General features: G+C 38.9%; 2 protein-coding genes across 2 annotated transcripts; both read left to right on the top strand.

Annotated features, from left to right (window-relative positions):
- The first annotated feature begins 9,407 nt into the window (after positions 1-9,407).
- LOC127772716 (FCS-Like Zinc finger 10-like) lies at positions 9,408-12,300 on the top strand. The gene is made up of 3 exons (XM_052298668.1): positions 9,408-9,635; positions 9,921-10,747; positions 11,154-12,300. Exons 2-3 carry the CDS (start codon positions 9,939-9,941, stop codon positions 11,335-11,337), a joined length of 993 nt encoding a protein of 330 aa, XP_052154628.1. The 5' UTR covers positions 9,408-9,635; positions 9,921-9,938; the 3' UTR covers positions 11,338-12,300.
- Positions 12,301-12,996: 696 nt separating this feature from the next.
- Positions 12,997-16,869, top strand: LOC127775058 (MAR-binding filament-like protein 1). The gene is made up of 3 exons (XM_052301372.1): positions 12,997-13,362; positions 13,914-14,119; positions 14,854-16,869. Exons 1-3 carry the CDS (start codon positions 13,110-13,112, stop codon positions 16,621-16,623), a joined length of 2,229 nt encoding a protein of 742 aa, XP_052157332.1. The 5' UTR covers positions 12,997-13,109; the 3' UTR covers positions 16,624-16,869.
- Positions 16,870-18,306: the final 1,437 nt, after the last annotated feature.

Genomic DNA, 18,306 nt, shown 5'->3' with positions numbered 1-18,306 from the left:
TTGTTTTCTTTACCTTATCAAATATCAACCGAAATATAATAATTTTTACAACCAGTTTAATTGACTTTAAGTTATTAATTATTATAATAAAAATATAAATATGCTTATACAAATCAACACCAGTATATTGTCAAAATAATTACTTAAATTGAATCTATATAAAAATGCTCCAAATAATTAAGTTGTCGCATAATTTCTTAGTTTATTGTATCAAAATCATACCTACCTTGCAAATTGTTACATTTATACGATCACTTATAAAGTTCTTATACTAAATTGCACATATTTGCCAAGTTGTTGCACTAGAACGCTTATTTCTCAAGTTCTTGCACCAAATTGCACCCACCTACCAAGTTGATGCACCGTGGGTGCAATTTACTCTAAATTATTTGTGGCTCAATATTGCTAGATGCGCTAAAAATGTGTAGACTTCTGAAAGGGAAATGGTGCTGCTAATGCAACTGCCTCAGCTGGTGGATGATCCATCTAAGACTCTAATAAAAGTATATGATTAAAAAATTAAAATATAATTTTTTAGCATACTAGCTGTTTACACACCTTTTGATTTGAAAGAAAAACATTGAACTTTTATTGGATTCCAATTCTGTTGGAATTTGTTATATCGCCTTTTGAAACAATGATTGAATCCTATTAAATTCCTAAGAAATGCCTCAATCTATACTAGTTTTGAAGGACTTTTAATATGAGGTCCAACCTCATGGAAAGGTACTACTATGAGTCTATCTTTCTCATCTAATTTCTTGTTTAAAAATTTTTTTTGCAATCCAATCAATCGATTATTCATGCATTTTTTTTACTAGAAAAAATACCCGTGCGTTACAACGGGTGAATGTTATTTTAATCTTATTATTATTATACGGTTTAGATGGGATAAAATTCACTGTAGGAATTCGCTTAGATTTTTTTTTAGAAAATCATGAGCTGCAATTAGGAGTCCAACTTTCATCTCAAGTTAGCATGCATGTTTTTTTAAAGAAATTTCTTATACGATTTATTTTATATTTCCGAAAGCAAATGGACTTAAAATTCGACTCAAACACGGATCTATATTTTCAAAAGAGAATAAACTTAAAAAACCGACTCAAATACGGATGACGTACCAAAAAACCGGCAAAAACATTTTCAAATTTTATAATAGTATAGATATAGATATATATTTTACTACCATCTGTTTTGCACTTGAATACATGTTAGAATTCCATGTTTTTCTACTCCTCCGTTTTCTCAATCTTGCATTTTAAAGGAGCTATTCATTTATCGGCTAATGCAATTTTTTGATCCACCACTGGACACGCTCCATGAGTAAATCCTAGTAGAGTAGCTACTAGCTTGTATAATAATCAACGGTACTCACTCTCAATAGGCCCACTACTATTTATACACTCTAGAGAAAAAATATATTTTATCTTCTATGTCCGGCTATAATCTCATGCTCTCTCTAGCAGCATCGTTTGCTATTTAGCTTATTAGCCATAGCTAAAATTTAAATTTAAATTTTAAGTTTTTTTTGGGGTAGTTTATTTTGAAATATATGTTTTAAAATTGCGAACGTATATTACGTTTTCGTTTTTCACATAAATTGCTTACGCTATGTACTATTTCCTCCGTTCTAAAATATAAGTATTTTTAAATCCTGACACAGTCTCTTATATGCTACTTTGACCAATAATATCTATAAAAATAAGATTTTTAAATAAAAATAATTATATATTATCATAGTTTGTTTAATAATAAATCTAGTATCTTTTTTATTTCTTTGCTATTAATAGTTAAAGTTAAAAAATATTTGGCTTGTGGCGGAGACAGCTCCCGGCGACCCTGGGCAGGCGCCCGGGCTCCGTCCAACGCAAAACACTATTACCTAATTACTATGCATGCTTAGCTAGTCATTGTCCTAGCAATGTGTAGCAGTAGTTCGTTTATTATTTAATTACCGTCCGTGCTTAACACAATAGAGGATTGTTAATTTTACTTGTGTCATTTTGTATAGATTTATTTGTACATGTTATTCATCGATTTTTGTTAGCCTTGCCTCATTGTTCAGGCTGAAAAAATTTTTTAGATCCGCCACTGGTAACCATAGAATACGAAACTAATCGAAATGCGTACATTTATCTCATACACTATAGGGATGATGAGAAGGAATATATTTTACATCTTAGAGGGACCACCTTTATCTCATTATAAGTGTAACCATAAGGTTTTTTTATCTAACTTTGATCTTCCGTCTTATTTGTAATTTTTTTATGATTAGGATTTTTGTTGTTATTAGATGATAAAACATGAATAATATTTTATGCGTGACTTTTATTTTTAAATTTTTTAAAATAAGACGGATGAGTTAAGCATGGAAAATTATAGCTGAACTAGAATTGGGAGTATCATTTTGTTGGAGGGAGTAGTATAAACAAGGGTTTGTTGGAACCATGCCACCCTAATTTTATAAAATTTGAGATATGCCACCCGTATCTCAATAACATGCAGGACCCATATGAATCAATGATATGTGGGTCAGAATGGCGTGTTTCAAAATTTCCTTATAAAGAAACCAATCGAGCCGTTGGGCACTCAGGTTTCCTCTCTTATCGAGGCAAGCGCCTCGGGCCGTACGATGGCAGGCGGATATCCCCTGCTACCGTCAGATTGGCATGGAGATCCGTGCGGGGTTTTTCCACAGAAGGAAAAGCTTCCAGGATGGTGGATTACCCCGACCTTCTGCCCATCTCGACTGGACCAAAATTTCAGCTCTTGATCGGTACCATGAATGTTTGATTGACCTTTGATCGTACTTCTTCCGTAAAAGAAAAATAATTCTAGGATTTGAATAACGGAAAGCGTACTCCGTAGTACTCCCTCCATCCCATAATATAAGAAATTTTGAGTTGTTACTTACACGGTTTCCTTAATCATCTTATTCAAAAAATTTTAGAATTATCTTACTTTATTATCCAAAGTATGTTAAGCACAAATTTTTTATTTTTTATATTTACACAAATTTTTTGAATAAGATAAGTGGTCAAACAGTGCAAGTAAAAGCTCAAAATCCCTTATATTATGAGACGGAGGGAGTACTAGTATTTTCTTTGAAGCTTCAAAAGAGTTGCCACCATTTCTCTATAGTACCATTCGCATGAGCATATATATGTAACCATGTAATATTACATCCATCTTAAAATATAGTAACATAATATTGGATAAGATATATTTTATTATTACGAGTTTAATATCGGAATAGACTCTTTTGTAATAGGATGCGTACTATATTACATTATAGGATAGAGGGAGTAGTAAATTAAACCCACCATGACCGCCTATTAAGCTTTAGTCCATTTTTTTTATGCCCCCAATTGTTCATGTGTCACTCCAATATCTTATAAAATAAAGTTGATTTTGAAGGGTTGTTTTTTTATGGTAGTTTAGTTTTCAACATTGACTTTGAAATTGCTAAGGACATGTATCTATATATAAAAGTTTAACAACAAATTATTTGTGGTCATTGATAAGCCATTACAACTTATAATCATCGTATTGCAGTATATATTTTATATGACTCTGACTTCTAAGTTTTAGAAAAATATATTTTGTAAGCTAAGATGAAATAGTTTAATTATCTAAATTTAGTACAATTATTGACCTTAATAAAAAAGAAATGTCTCATCCTAAGAGTCAAATTTCACTGTTCTATTTTGTTTATTCATCTGAATTTTGAAACAGATTATTTGTTCTACACTTAAAGAAAACATGTTTTCTCAAAAAACTTTCTTCTACTACATTACCCCCATTTATTTTAAGCTATTTATTACGTTTATTTCTCAAAATATTTAATGTATTTATGTATTAGGTAGATAATTTACGATGATAATCTACTTAATGATCTAAATCAAACGCATCTCTCTAGTGCAACTTCAAACGCTTCATTCAAAATAAATAAGTTCTAGAGGATTTTTGTATGTAATGAAATGAAGTCATTACTATGACATTTCTTTAAAGTTCATGCGTTCTATATAGTTCCATGAGCTTCCGGAGCTAGAAAATGGTTAAAAGATCAACCAAAATTGGAGTTGTAAAATAAACTTAATTGAGCAGACAAATCAGTAGCCACTATACGGAGATTACGGGAGCAGAAATAGTTAGAGCAAGTTTGATACTAAAGCAAGTTTGATACTAAAGCTAACAAATCCGTTTCAAGTTTTAAGATTTTCTAGCATTGTCCACATTCATATAGATGTTAATAAATCTAGGCACATATATATGTCTAGATTCATTAACATATATATGAATATGTGTAATGTTAGAAAGTCTTATAATATAAAACGGAGGAAATAGCTTATAGCCTACTATTAAACTTGCTCTAATAAAGAGATAATAGGATAGTAAATTGAAGTACTTGGTGTTAAAAGAAGTTATCCCTACTATTAGTACTACTCTTCTCCACCCAAAAATATAGCTTCATTTTTAGTTCAAAGCTTTAAATTTAAATTATAATGGTAATTATATTTTTGGATGGAGAGAGTAACTATGTACTCATTCATGTGCATAGATAAAAGTAAAATATTCTAAAATGGTCACTTTGATTTGTAGGAAAAACATAGAAACTTAGAGGATCTGGATCCTAGAGGAAAAATTCCTACAAATGTCCAAGAAACGATGGATTAAATCATATCCATTCATCTGAAATTCATATGGAACGGATAATCCTATAGAAATTTTAGAGAAAAGTTAGTAAAAGCTCCAGCCTCCTAAAAATTCCTTTTGATTCATGTGTTTTTCATGCGGTCTATTCAAACGATTATTCATTTCTTTTTATGTGTTATGTAATTTTATATATTCTTGTCCAAATGCTATATTTATCTTTTTTTTATTTCTCCATTTTCTTTCATCATGTGTTTCAAAGAAGCCTTAAGGTGTTCGTTAGAAGAGGAAAGAGAGAAAAACTTACTCGTTTCCACGCACATGGTTGTAATTGTTGTTTGGTTTGCTGATACACGTTGGTTTACTTACTAGCACAGAAAAAAAAAGTATGCAATTATTTTGTTTACGTGGTAAAAATATGGGTTAATTGGATCATGACATTGCAAATTTACCAATTTACCACTACTATCCATGATATCGTAGATATCAAATGCATGTTTTTCGAACTATTAAGTGATGTGTTTCTTGCAAAAGAATTTTATATTAAAGTTGTTTTTAAATAATTATATTAATTTATTTTCAATTTTAAGATAATTAATATCCAATTAGTCATGCGTTAATTGATCATCTTATTTCACGTATCTTCTTAATATTCTTCTTTCTCCTCTTCTAAATACGTGCTTAAGGGCCTGTTTACTTTGATGCCATTTTCAACCTTACCAAATTTTGGTAACCTTAAAAAAAAAAGTGGCTACATTTAATTTGCTGTCAAATTTTGGCAACTATATAAGAAATCTTGCCAAAATTTTGGCAAATTGCCAAAATTTTAGTAACTGTGCCAAAATTTTGGATTGCCAAAATTTGGTAAGGTTTTTTTTTTGCATCAAATTGAACATGTCCTAAATTAGCATACAACTAGTATCATCATATAAGCCTTTATATTTTAGAACAAATGCAGTACAATTTATTTTTTCCCCAGTTAGGATACAACCGAAGACACAACTCACAAGGCATAAAAAGGAAAGAAAATATTCACCCCAAGGTAAATCTATAGGAACATAACTGGGAGCATATGTGAGTGGGCCTGAGGTGAAAGAAAACCAGGAAGGGAATCCGGCCCTACAGCGGTGGGCCCTGGAGCCCCAGCTTTGTCATCGTCGTCGGGCCATCGCTGTCTCCATAAAAAAGTGCACTTACTACTACTGTAGTTATTAGTACTACTAGCTGCTGTTACTGTACCATGAGCTAATGAGATAAGATCCGTCCCCACCACCCCCTGCAATGTGGGCCCCACTCACAAGAGAAACGAACAGCGCCGGTGATGGTGCACCCTGCGGCACAACATTGTTAACGTAATGTGGTACAGTAATTAGGGATAGCAACGGGGTTGTCCCTGTCGGGCTTTATCACTTCACCTCCCCTTTCCCATCCTCGGAGTGAAGGAATTTGACCGTCACAATTCCCGATACATAGAGCTAGGTTTTACCCGTCCCAGTCCCCATAACAGGTATGGGTTATTCGTCGTGTCTCCATACCTGATGAGTATGTAGGTGGTGAGACGGCAGTGCGATATGGTGTAGCGTAGATGCACAACGCGGAGCTGTCGAGGATGCCATGGTGTTGGGGCCTTGGGCCCATCGAGGCAGTGACTTGGTAACAGCGGGACAGCGGCACGATGTGGAGGTATCGGGGAGTTTTGTGGTGTTGTTGCTTCGGTCCGTTGAGGCATGAGATGGGTGAAGGCGACAACGAGCTAATGACCTTTCTGGCGCATAACATTGAGGCGGGCCATTCCCTCGTTGCAACGACGGCCCATGACATGATGAAGAAGCGTCGTCGGCTTGTTGAGTGTGGAGGCAATGGCGAGAAAACAACCTAGAGGCGTGACCATGTAGGCCCGATGGCGAGCCTAAAGATTCACCTTTGACTGGTTGGATCTGAAAGGTGAGGAAGACTATAGAGAGGAGTGTTCTTGAGTTTCGTTTGTTTATATGTGTGAACCTCCGTATTAAGTTTTTTAGTGGGCTTTTTTTGGGTTTGTTGAAACCATGCCATCCTAATTTTGCAAAATTTGAGATATGCCACCCGTATCTCAATGACATGTAGGACCCACATGAGTCAATGACATGTGGATCAGGGTGGCATATCACAAATTTTACAAAATTTGTGTGGCATGGTTCAAATTTTCCCTTGTTTATATATGAGTTGTGCACCGATGGATATGCACATGTGAATAGTACTTTTATTATTTTTTTTTGGGGGGGGGGCATGGGGATTCAGATTGTATCTATGTATAAAGTTTCACTTTTACATTCATCATACATAGAGAAGAAAAAACAAACTTATAATAGATTTATACTCTTAAAATTGTCGGTATTTTTATCTTTTTTGCAGTTAAAATATAATGAATTTGAGGTTAAAATTTATACATAAGTGTAATATATACTATTGAAAACACACATACAATTCATTTTTAGAATTTTAGATGATATTTGTTAGTTGATGTGTATGATGTGTATACAGAAGTTTTTTGTGCATACGATATATTCGTATGGATATTGCCTCATTTACAACCTCTAATGGCACTATACTCCTTATCTCATGAGTGTTGCAGAAAGTGGCAATGCTACAACATTTCGTAAAAAATAGTTTAATTGATCTTCAAAATTTCTTAAAAGAGGCACAAAATTTGTGCTGTTGTATGGCACGAACGCCCATGCACCAAAGCAAATGATGTGAAAACTTATTAAAATGACATGTTTCTTCTAATTTTTTACATGCAGTGCACACTGTTAAGCGTAATGAACAGTGTGTGTTTACACGAGGCTGTCGGAACCATGATTTACCTTATCGTCAGGGACCGGTTTTCACCTTAAAATGCACAAAATCTAACACAGTATGGGGAAGCATCGATAGTATGGTGGTCGAGCTGTGGTTGTATTGACTTTACCCATCAAAATTTAAATCCTAATGCCAATAAATATTACGCCTATATAGGTACGCTTTTAGCAAAAAAATTATTAGGAATATAAGAGATGTGCTACTGGTTTGATCTAACCCATCACGCACCTATTAACAGCGATATGACCTCATCGAAGGTAATCCCTCTGTCCTATTTTAAGGCTGTGTTTAGTTCACATTAAAATTGAAAGTTTGGTTGAAATCGGAATGACGTGACGGAAAAGTTGGAAGTTTATGTGTGTAGGAAAGTTTTGATATGCTGAAAAAGTTGGAAGTTTGAAGAAATATTTTGAAACTAAACACGGCGTAAGTACAATCATTAGTTTCCACACCTAACTTTAATCGTTTGTCTTATTTGAAAATTTTTCGTAATTAGTATTTTTATTGTTATGAGATAATAAAATATGAATAGTACTTTATACGTGACTTATATTTTTAATTTTTTTTAAAAAAATTAAATAAGATAAACGGTTAAAATCAGGCATGAGTTTATGGATGTGAATAATAGGACGGAGGGAGTAACTCGTAAACCACGTTCAGGACGTGAGCTGCAACAAACGGTAGGATGGAGCTTGTACCCACGTGCTCGGTACTCCTAGGGGACGGCAAAATCGCCGTGTTACCCTGACAAGTGGGAACCACCTGTCAACGTATCAGCTTGGTACGTGTCAGTGAGTACAATCACAATGTATTTGTACCGCAAAATTTTGATAATTTGACCCTTTTAAAAAATTTATTTTAAGATTGAACTGTACCAAAAACTAATTTTAAAAGTAGGCCGTTTCTCAGCGTCATAGAGATTGGTGTTGAGATATAACATCTTGGCGCCACTACCATTGGCGTTGAGATGCCATCACGTCATCTGAGGTCAGCACCAAAGTGTCACGGGTTTTACACGTCATCTGAGGCCAGTTTATTTTTAATTAATTAATTTATAATTATATAAAATAAAATATTTATTTTACTTCTAATTATACAAATGGAAAACATGCAAAGTTAGAAACATGTGATTCTTAAAACAAACTTACGAGCCAATCTTAAATAGAGAGACATTGATCTAAAGGAAAAAAAAGAAAAATAAGGAGTTAGAGGGTTCGAACCCTTGACCTCCAGGTCTTCACCACCAGGCTAGATCTTCCATGCAGCAAGAATGTACATGTATATTACTACCTCCGTTCCAAAATAAGTGCAACCGTAGATATCCATGCCCAACATTTGACCGTCCGTCTTATTTGAAAAATTTGTGAAAAATTTAAAAATATTTAGTCACACATAAAATACTATTCATGTTTTATCATCTAATAGCAGTAAAAATACTAATCATAAAAAAAATTTCAAATAAGACGAAAAGTCAAACGTTGAACGTGAATAGTGCAAAACTGCACTTATTTTGAGACGGAGGGAGTATTTAGACAAACTAGCCCATGGAGGTTAGCGCCAAACCCTTTGGCGCTGACATCGCATGACGTGTGATATGCATGACACGTCGGATGGCATCTTAGCGCAAAAAAAAAAAAGTGGCGCTGAGACATTGTAGCTCAGCGCCAAATACAATGGCGTGAGAAAACGGTCTATTTTTGAAATTAGTTTTTAACATGGATCAATATCAAAATAAGTTTTTTCAAAGGGTCAATTTATCAAAATTACGGGCAAAACCAGCCGTATAGTATACGTATTCACGCTCGTAGCCCGTATGTACGCGTCGCCTACCTCCTCTGCCTCCACTCTGACACCCATGAATGATACGATCCGTAGTGAGAGAGAGAGAGAGAGAGAGAGAGAGAGAGGAGGAGTACTTCAGAAGCAACCAAAGGAAAGCAAAACCCCGAGCTCTGCGCTGCCACTGCACACTGCACCCTGCTCTTAACCCGTCACCTCACTGCGCCGAGCTAGCTAGTGATAGATGAGCTCATTGTTGAGCTGCTCTTCTTGATTGCTTTGCCACCATTGCACACCGGTGCCCGAGAAGCTAGCAGCAGAAACAAAGACGGGAGGTTGATCTTCATCTTCATCTTCATCAGGTGGGGGTTGCGTTTTGTTCTTGTCTTGTTTGGGGGGAGAGATTGAGATTCCGCTGGGATGAGGTTTTATCTCTATCCGATGATCGTGCCGTCGCCCATCCATGGCGATTTGTCTCGTTGCGCTGCCTCCCTCCGACGAGCTCGACCTGTTCTTGGATCGTAGCTAAAGAATACTGGAATTTTATTTTCTTTTGGGTTTCTTTCTTTTTGGGGGGTTTCTTGGGGCCTCGTTTGATCCATCAATCGATTGGTCGCCTGATCTTGGTTGGCGGCGCGGCGTTGCAGGGGATCGAGGAGGGCGGGATGATGCTGAGGAGGGTGGCGGTGGCGCCGCCCGACGCCGGGGACGCGGCGGACGGGAAGCCCCGGGGCGGCGCGGCGGCGCTCTTCAAGGTGCCGCGGCTGCTGGTGGGGATGGCGGCGGCGGCGGCGGCGGCGAGGCCGTGCGAGTGCGACTCGCCGGCGCGCAGCCCGACGTCGCCGCTCGACCTCAGGGCCTTCGCCGCGCCCCCGCTTCTCCGGTCGCCGCGGAGTTGGGACGCGCGGCGGGCCGGTCTCGGCGGCCTCATCGACGACGGCCTCGCCGAGCCGCCCGGCGCCGCCGCCATGAGCCGCCTCCTCATGCCCCAGATGCGCCCGACCAAGCCGAGACCCTGCGGCCCCGCGCAGCCTGAGCTCGGGAACGCCGTGGGCGCCGCCGCCGGCATGTCGGTACCGTGCAGCAGCAGGTTCTACGGGGATGTGAAGTCTGGTCCAGAGGTCACCGTCGCCGGCGCCGCTCAGCTCCGCGTGAACGGCGGTGCCCACGCCGCCGCTGCCGATCTTGGCAAGTTCCCGGCGACCGGCTCGCTGCCGGCGTCGATCGGGCGCCCACCGCCGCCGCGGTACATCGGGTCGGTGTCGGCGACGGTGGTGGAGCAATCGGAGGACTACACCCGCATCATCGCTCGCGGACCTAATCCGAAGACGACACACATTTTTGGGGATTGCATCTTGGAGCCCTGCACCGAGTCCTACTGGCTGGTGAAGCTGTCCGGCTCCAGCGACGAGCTCCGCCGCCTCTGCTCGTCCTGCAAGAAGAACCTGGATGGCAGTGACCTCTGCTTTTATCGGTATATTGATGCAGTCATCACAATCATCTTATGATATAATATAATAATTGATATATATTGCTTATTAAGATCAAAGGTGCTAAAAGTTTGATTGTTTGGGGGGAATTTGCAGTAATTGCATTTTGATGTGTTGAGCTTTTCATGAATAGATTGGGGGTAGCATATTGAAGAATTTGTTGATTCATTTCTTCTTCTTTTCCAAGAGTGAATAGAATTTAGTGGATTTAGTGAATTGTTTCTTGTTAAACTGGACAGTGTATTGAAGAATTTGGTTATTTGTTTGCGAGACGAAGGCTGCATATCTTTAACTGAACAACCTGATAATTAAATTGAGCAAATTTCAGACTCATGAAAGGTCATGTTTTCATAGCAGGCACTGACTAATCTGCTGAAATGTCTTCTGCAGAGGTGAGAAGGCATTCTGCAGCGGCGACTGCAGGGAGCAAGAGATCCTGATAGAGGATGAAGAGGAGAGCAACACCGCGGTCTCCTCCCCCATTTCAATCGACTCGTCGTCGTCATTCCACGACGACTTATTCATGGCCGGAATGGCCGTGCTTGACATGAGCACCAGCTCCCCCCATGCCTGACCGAAGTGCTGCGTACCGGGATAGATGATCAATAATGTAGACAATCATCGTCGCCGCTACCGCCGCCACCACCACCATTGTGCTGATCTTGTAAGTTTGTGTTTCAGCAGTCGAGAAATTTAGTGGATCGGCAGGTCATGGAGGATGGGAAGCTGCATCTAGCTATCTCCAAAATTTGCCGAGCTTTGAGCTCTGGGCTTTTAGTTTAGGGAGTTGTGGTTGCCTGCATTTAGATAGCCTGTGGTTTTGGTCTCAAGGCTATTGGCCACTGCAATTTCCATTTCTTCTTCTGTTAGGTTCTTAGCAGCAATGACAATGTTTATGTGTTGTAATTTTTTGCAACAACTTTTAGATAATGGCATTGAGCTGCTTTGGGTAATTTCGTGCGCTATTTTTCTTTATATATACTTTGAGCAATTATGCCATTGTGATGATATTTTACAGCTTTGTTGATCTGTAGAATGAATCTGGAAAGGCCGCCTTGAAGATGCCTAATTTTTTTTCATGATCTAGTGGCAGTAATGGTGCATGGAAGGCAATTTTTCAGAAGAATGATGCATATGCGATCATTTCTCACTGTTCATGAGTTCAGAGATCATTTCATTCTCTCAAAATCTTTTGGTGGGCTCCATATTGAGATTCCAATTTATGTGTTCAGTTCAATTATGTGCAACATTTGTGTTTGAAATAGTATACCTCTGGTACACTTGGTGATACAACTATTTTACGGTTTCTGAGATTCACTTAAAGCTGCAGAATTGAAAACGCATACAGATACAGGCACATAGGCAAGATGAGGTAACTTAATTAAAAATCTAAAGCATTATACTACTTGAATATTTGGAGGAAATCAAATCAACATGAGAGACGGCCTTTGCTAACATTTGTTTCACTTAGACAGTTTTGTTAACTCTTTATAAAACCTCTATGAAAATTGTAATTTTCCTGCATTCTGCTCAAACTGGACTACTGGAGGCATTTAGGTCCAAATCAAAAGAGTCCAAGGACGTAATGTCGGCCTATTTACTGCAGATTGTGGGCCTCATTGTGTGGTCAGACTGAGCCTAAAATGTACGGCCTTTTAGGACAGCCTTCGGCTTAATTGTGGCCCATTAAGTGCAGCCTGTGGGCCAAATGTGAAGTCATTATTGGGCTGGCCTGCGGTTCATTTTTCTATTTCCATGGGCCTAATTCTGGCTCGTATAGCGTATAAAAAATTAATAGACGAATTGAGCAGGTTAGGCTTCTGTTAGTGTAACATATACATCTAATTAAATCCTTAATTTAGTAGGGGTGTTTGTATTTACGATTAGTTACTCTTTTAGTGACAGTTGATGTAAAGTTAGAGTGTCCATGTGTGTTTTTTATAATCATGTGTTGATACAATATTTCGAATAAGGGTGTGTTTAGTTCACATGAAAATTGAAAGTTTGGTTGAAATTGGAACGATGCGATGGAAAAGTTGAAAATTTGTGTGTGTAGGAAAGTTTTGATGTGATGGAAAGTTGGAAGTTTGAAGAAAAACTTTGTGGATCTAAACACGGTGAAAAATTAACAACTAGAGTAATAAATTTGAGAAATTTCCTTTGTTAACGGAACGGTATTCCATTTTTAAAATTATACTACTAGTAGTACTAAATTAAATCATTTGTGGGAAGCTGGCGAACCCGCCTACTCCTGCTGCTCCGCTTCCGCGCCGCCGCCGCCGCCGCCGCCGCCGAGCAGCGACAGCGAGGGCTCTGACGGGGCTAGGGTTTTAGCTCTCGGCGGCCATGGCCTACCACCACCTCCTCCTCTCGCCGCCGCCGCCGCACCCGCGCCTCTCGCTCGTCACGTCCCGCCGCCGCCCGCGCGCGGGCCATGTCGCCGCCGCCTGCTCCCCGTCGCCGTCGGCGCTGGCGGCGGGGAGGAGGGCCGTGCTCCTGGTCGGCGTCTCGGTGCTCCCGCTCCTCCGCCTGCGTGACGCCGCCTTCGCGGCGGCCGCGGCGCGACCGCCGTCGACGACGACGGTGGATCTCGTCACTGGTGAGTTGCTACTAACCCATAATGGCAGATTAATCCCAGTTCTGGAATTTTGTTATTTCGGCTATTTGTTTTTGGTCAGTTCGTGTATGATGTGATCACGACTAGTTGGCGGGCATTCTGGTGACCAGGATTCACAGATTGTGGTAGTGTGATTTGGAGAGGATTGAATCAAAGCTAGATAAGGGAATCGATCTAGGGAACAAGATGGGGGAACTCCGATGATTCACTTATCTGATGTATTGGTCGTTCCAATGGTTCTCCATCCCAACAAGGCAATGCTCCTATGGCCACACAGCAAACACGCTAGGCGCACATCTTACCCAATTGGCAACTTAATCCTGTATTTAGTTTTGTACCAGAACTGACCTGTTCCATAACACATCGAAATCATTCTTTGCCTCAGTGACACACTGATTGTGCACATATGTGGCATTCTGTTCATCTCCTTGCATTTGTGTTAAACATAAGTTTGCTTTATCAGTCAAATGGTTTGCATTATACCTTGTGATGATCTGACACACGACAAATTTGGTTACACTGTTTTTTTGCAGATAGAATAGACACTGCGAAGACTGAGGAGACTCAACCTGAAGAACCTTCGGCTGAGGAATCTCTGGCTGAGGTGAAAGTACCACCTGCAGTGAATCCACTTGCAGGTCTTCTGAATGCAATCGCAGTTATTGCTTCTGGTGTTTTTGCTGGACTTTTTGGTGCTTCTCAAAGGGAAAAAGAGGCGTTGCAATCTACCGTCTCAACTGTATGCCATCTGCCATCCTTTCAGTCAGCATATCTTAGAGTTATTTTACTTCTGCTATATTATTGTTAGCTATTATTTGTCATCCCAGATTTTATATGCTTATAGAAATATTTTGTACACCATCATGTTACCTTGAGATATCACCATGCTGCACACACAAGATAGCATCTATCTTTTCTTCAGTTACAAATTTGGACACCTTCGGACCACTATTCATTTGTTTTGTTTAGTTTCCCCTAGCACTTGGAGATGTAGTAATTATGATGTTAACTCTGTAGACAGTAATAGTATCCATAGTTGAAAATTGGTTGACTTTCTTTGGTCACTGTTTCAATAGAAAATTATGCTAATTTTCTGGTGTTCTGATAATAGTCTTGATCAAACATACAGACGTGTTAATTTGGTAATTTATTTTCCTTCACCGCAGAGCATAATATAGCATGCTCCTAGTTCTTTCACACTGCTGTTTCTGGATGCATATACCTGCCACTATGCAGCTTCAATTTTGTATAGCATGGTAACAGTGGAGGACAAATCAGTATGAACTATGAACCTTAGGAAATAATATCTGCATGACTCTTTTATAGTCAATGAATTAATATATATTTCAGATATACTATGAGGGCCTTCATTTATTGAGATTATGTGTTATATTGGAATGTACATATTGTGAAAATCGGATTTTTGGAAAAATATTTTCCCTAATTAATAAGTTTAACGTTATGTTTGCCCAGATGGAGATCAAGTTGGCTGAAAATGAGGCAGCAATGTCCATGCTTAGGGAAAACTATGAGAAACAGATATGGAATGAACATGCAGAACAAAAGAAACAGGCTAGGATGTTCCAGGAGAAGGAAGCTTCCCTTCTGGATCAATTGACTTTGACTAAGAGAACAGTAACATCTTTAAACGAGGAAGTGAGAAGGGAGAAAGAACTAGTTGAGCAGCTTAAACAAGAGATACATCGACTTAAGAGTAGCATTGCACAAGCAGAAGACGACAAACATGTGTTTGAAGGCAAATTGAGAGAGAAGTTGGAAGCACTTGATAGTTTACAGGACAAGGTAAATCTGCTCAGCCAAGAGGTGAATTCCAAGGAGGAAGCCATCAGGGAACTAAGCTCATCACTCTCTTCCAAGGAAGAAGACTATCAGAAGCTGCAGTTGATCTACAATGAAACCGAAGCAAGCCTAGAGTATGCAAATTCTAAAATAGAGCAACTGGAGGAGGATTATTCTGCAACTAAAGATGATCTGAACTCAAAGATGTCTTCAATTGATTCATTGAATAAGGAAGTCCAAACACTATACACTGCAAAAACTGGAGCAGAAGAAAAGATAAGTGAACTAAAGAAACAGTATGCAGACCTTGCAGCTTCTTCTGAGATGAGGGCATCTTGTGATTCTGAACTACTGATCGAGAAAGATAACCTGCTCAACCAGCTTGAAGAAAAACTATCTGCTGCATTAAGTGACACTAGTAAGAACAAAATTATAATTGCTGAACTGAACAATGAATTGGACACCAACAGAACTATGCTAGATAATGAGGTTGAAGCTCATAAGAAATTATCAGAGATTCTTCAGTCCACTGAAGGGGCATTAACAGATTACAGAGACAAGGTGTTCAACCTCTCTGAAGAGCTTAATAGAGTGAAGATATCAAATCAGCAATTGATAACCCAGATTACAAAGTTGACAGACGAGTCCAATATAACGAAACAGGTTCTGTCTAACAAAATTGCAGAGGCAGAAGCAGTTTCTAAAGTTCTTTCAGATGAATTGGCATCAGTAAGGGATGTACTTCAAAAGACACAAGAAAAGCTTGATATCACTTCTAATCAATTAGTGTCAACTATGGAAGCACGTGAGGACCTTAATAAAGAACTGCTGGATGCATACAAGAAGTTAGAGTCTGCAACAGATGAGCTTGTTAGAGAACGTAAAATTAATGCTACTCTAAACAGGGAGCTTGAGGCATTGGTGGAACAATCGATTGTAGAATCTGAAGCACGACAAGCTCTTCAAGCAGACCTTGATGAGGTGACCAATTCACAAAAAGAGGTGGATGAGAGTACACAGTTCCTGTCTGAGAGGCTGGATAGCGCAAATTCTAGGATTTCTTCTATTGAAGAAGAGAAAGAGATGCTTTCAGAGGCTCTTGAGCAACAAAAGAGAAGTAAAATGGAAGCTCAGAAAGATATGGAGGATGCTCAGAATCTTATAAAAATGCTTGGAACGGAGAGAGAGAATTTTGAAATAAGGTCTAAGAAACTTGAAGAGGAATTGGCCACAGCAAAAGGTGAGATATTGAGACTGAGGCGGCAGATCAGCGCAAGTGGATATCTGAGAACAGAACTTGCGGAAACAAGTGTGACATCAAATACTTCTCAACCTGAGCAAGATGTGAATGACCCTGATCAGAATAGCAACAATACCGATGCTGGAGATACTCGTTCTCCTACAAGGATTTATAGGAGAAGAAAAACTAAACGGGCTACATGAGCATTATAAGAACACTGCAAGCTAGAATATCGTCCTTGTGTTCCTCTGGTTAGTCACCTTACAAAAACATTATTTGAAACTTTGAACTTTCCAGTGGTAGAATCAAGAAACGTTCCTGCCGTGATATTTCCTCCTCTCCGGTTGTCCTGTTGTCTATAGAGAAACCATTGGTGTAGTTCTGTGAGTTCTGGTGTAGTTCTGTGAGTTCCGATCAAGTCTGAATGTAGTAGTATGTTACTCTGTGTACATATGTGTTGTTGAGCTTCATAATATGTGTTGAAAGTGGATAGAATTGATTGAGCGAGAGAGATTGAGTGAGAGAAAATTTAACACAATAATGTAGGGAATGAAATGAGCGGAATCTTTATTGATCAATGCGGTAAATATATAGATGGGGAAGCGGTGGCAACAGGAGACGCGATGGTTCCCAACCATTGCGTCCGTTGCCAAGGAGCGCCTAGAGAAGGCGCGGTTGCCTTCGGTGTTGTGATCCATCCTTTTATATGGATGAGATCACCCTGTTGTTTCATAACACTCCCCCTTGATCGAATCCAGCTTTGATCATTGCTCTTTCACTGTTCCAGATATCTGTAAAGGTAATCTTAGAAATAATTATAGTTAAATACATCACGTAAAACTCCTCGAAAACCCAGTGGAAAAAATAAGGAGAGAACTGTGGTATATATTATTGACTATTTTAGATCTATGAGTAAAGCTCATAGTATGATTTAAAATAGTATAATGTCTACAATTATCATTTAGTAAAAACCCCAGTGGGGAAAAGCCAAATGATAAGACATATAACTTATGTTGATATTACCTCGTTAAAAACTTTGGATGAGAAAACCTAAAGGGTAAAACTCATACAAAGGAAAAAGAGTATAATATGACGAAAAAGTTATTTTCCAGAGGAAGATACTCCCCCTGAATCCTGCAAATTTTTGAGTCGTCTCATACCAATTCCTTCGACACATTTAAAGAATGTGGAGTATGGTAGAGATTTTGTGAATAAATCAGCAAGATTATCACATGACTTAGTTTGCAAGATGTTTATCTCTCCATGCTGCTGAAGCTCATGAGGATAAAATAATTTAGGAGCAATATGCTTAGTGATGTTGCTCTTAATATAATCAGTTTCCATCTGAACAACACAAGCGGCATTATCTTCATAGATAATGGTAGGTGATTCTAATGAACCAATACCACAAGATGTTAATATGTGGTTAACCATTCTGCGAAGCCATACACATTCACGTGATGCCTCATATAATGCAATTATTTCAGAATGATTTGTGGAAGTGGCTATCAGAGTCTGTTTAGAAGACTTCCATAAAATAGCAGTTCCACCTTGTAAAAATATGAATCATGTTTGTGATCTGGCGTTGTGGGGATCAGATAGATAGTCAGCATCAGTATACCCAATTAAAGTTGAATCATGGTTCTTTTTAAAGAAAAGTCCAAGATCCCTTGTGCCATTAAGATATCGAAAGACATTCTTAACTCCAGTCCAATGGCGTTTGGTAGGAGCATCGATGTATCTTACTAATAGATTTACCGAGAAAGCAATATCTGGACTCGTACTATTTGCAATGTACATAAGTGCGCTAATAGCACTAAGATATGGAAAATCAGGACCAAGTACATCCTCTCCATCTTCTTTTGGTCTAAATGGATCTTTCTCCA

The sequence above is a fragment of the Oryza glaberrima genome, chromosome 5 (assembly GCF_000147395.1).
Source record: "Oryza glaberrima chromosome 5, OglaRS2, whole genome shotgun sequence".
NCBI lineage: Eukaryota > Viridiplantae > Streptophyta > Magnoliopsida > Poales > Poaceae > Oryza > Oryza glaberrima.
This window is presented reverse-complemented; position numbering and strand designations above follow the sequence as displayed.

Bases quoted from the DNA above. Each gene is read 5' to 3' on its own strand.
- LOC127772716 (XM_052298668.1), top strand. From the start codon at position 9,939: ATGATGCTGAGGAGGGTGGCGGTGGCGCCGCCCGACGCCGGGGACGCG. The intron at 10,748-11,153 runs GTATATTGATGC...TGTCTTCTGCAG, and splicing joins AGTGACCTCTGCTTTTATCG to AGGTGAGAAGGCATTCTGCA.
- LOC127775058 (XM_052301372.1), top strand. From the start codon at position 13,110: ATGGCCTACCACCACCTCCTCCTCTCGCCGCCGCCGCCGCACCCGCGC. The intron at 13,363-13,913 runs GTGAGTTGCTAC...GTTTTTTTGCAG, and splicing joins GACGGTGGATCTCGTCACTG to ATAGAATAGACACTGCGAAG. The intron at 14,120-14,853 runs GTATGCCATCTG...ATGTTTGCCCAG, and splicing joins TGCAATCTACCGTCTCAACT to ATGGAGATCAAGTTGGCTGA.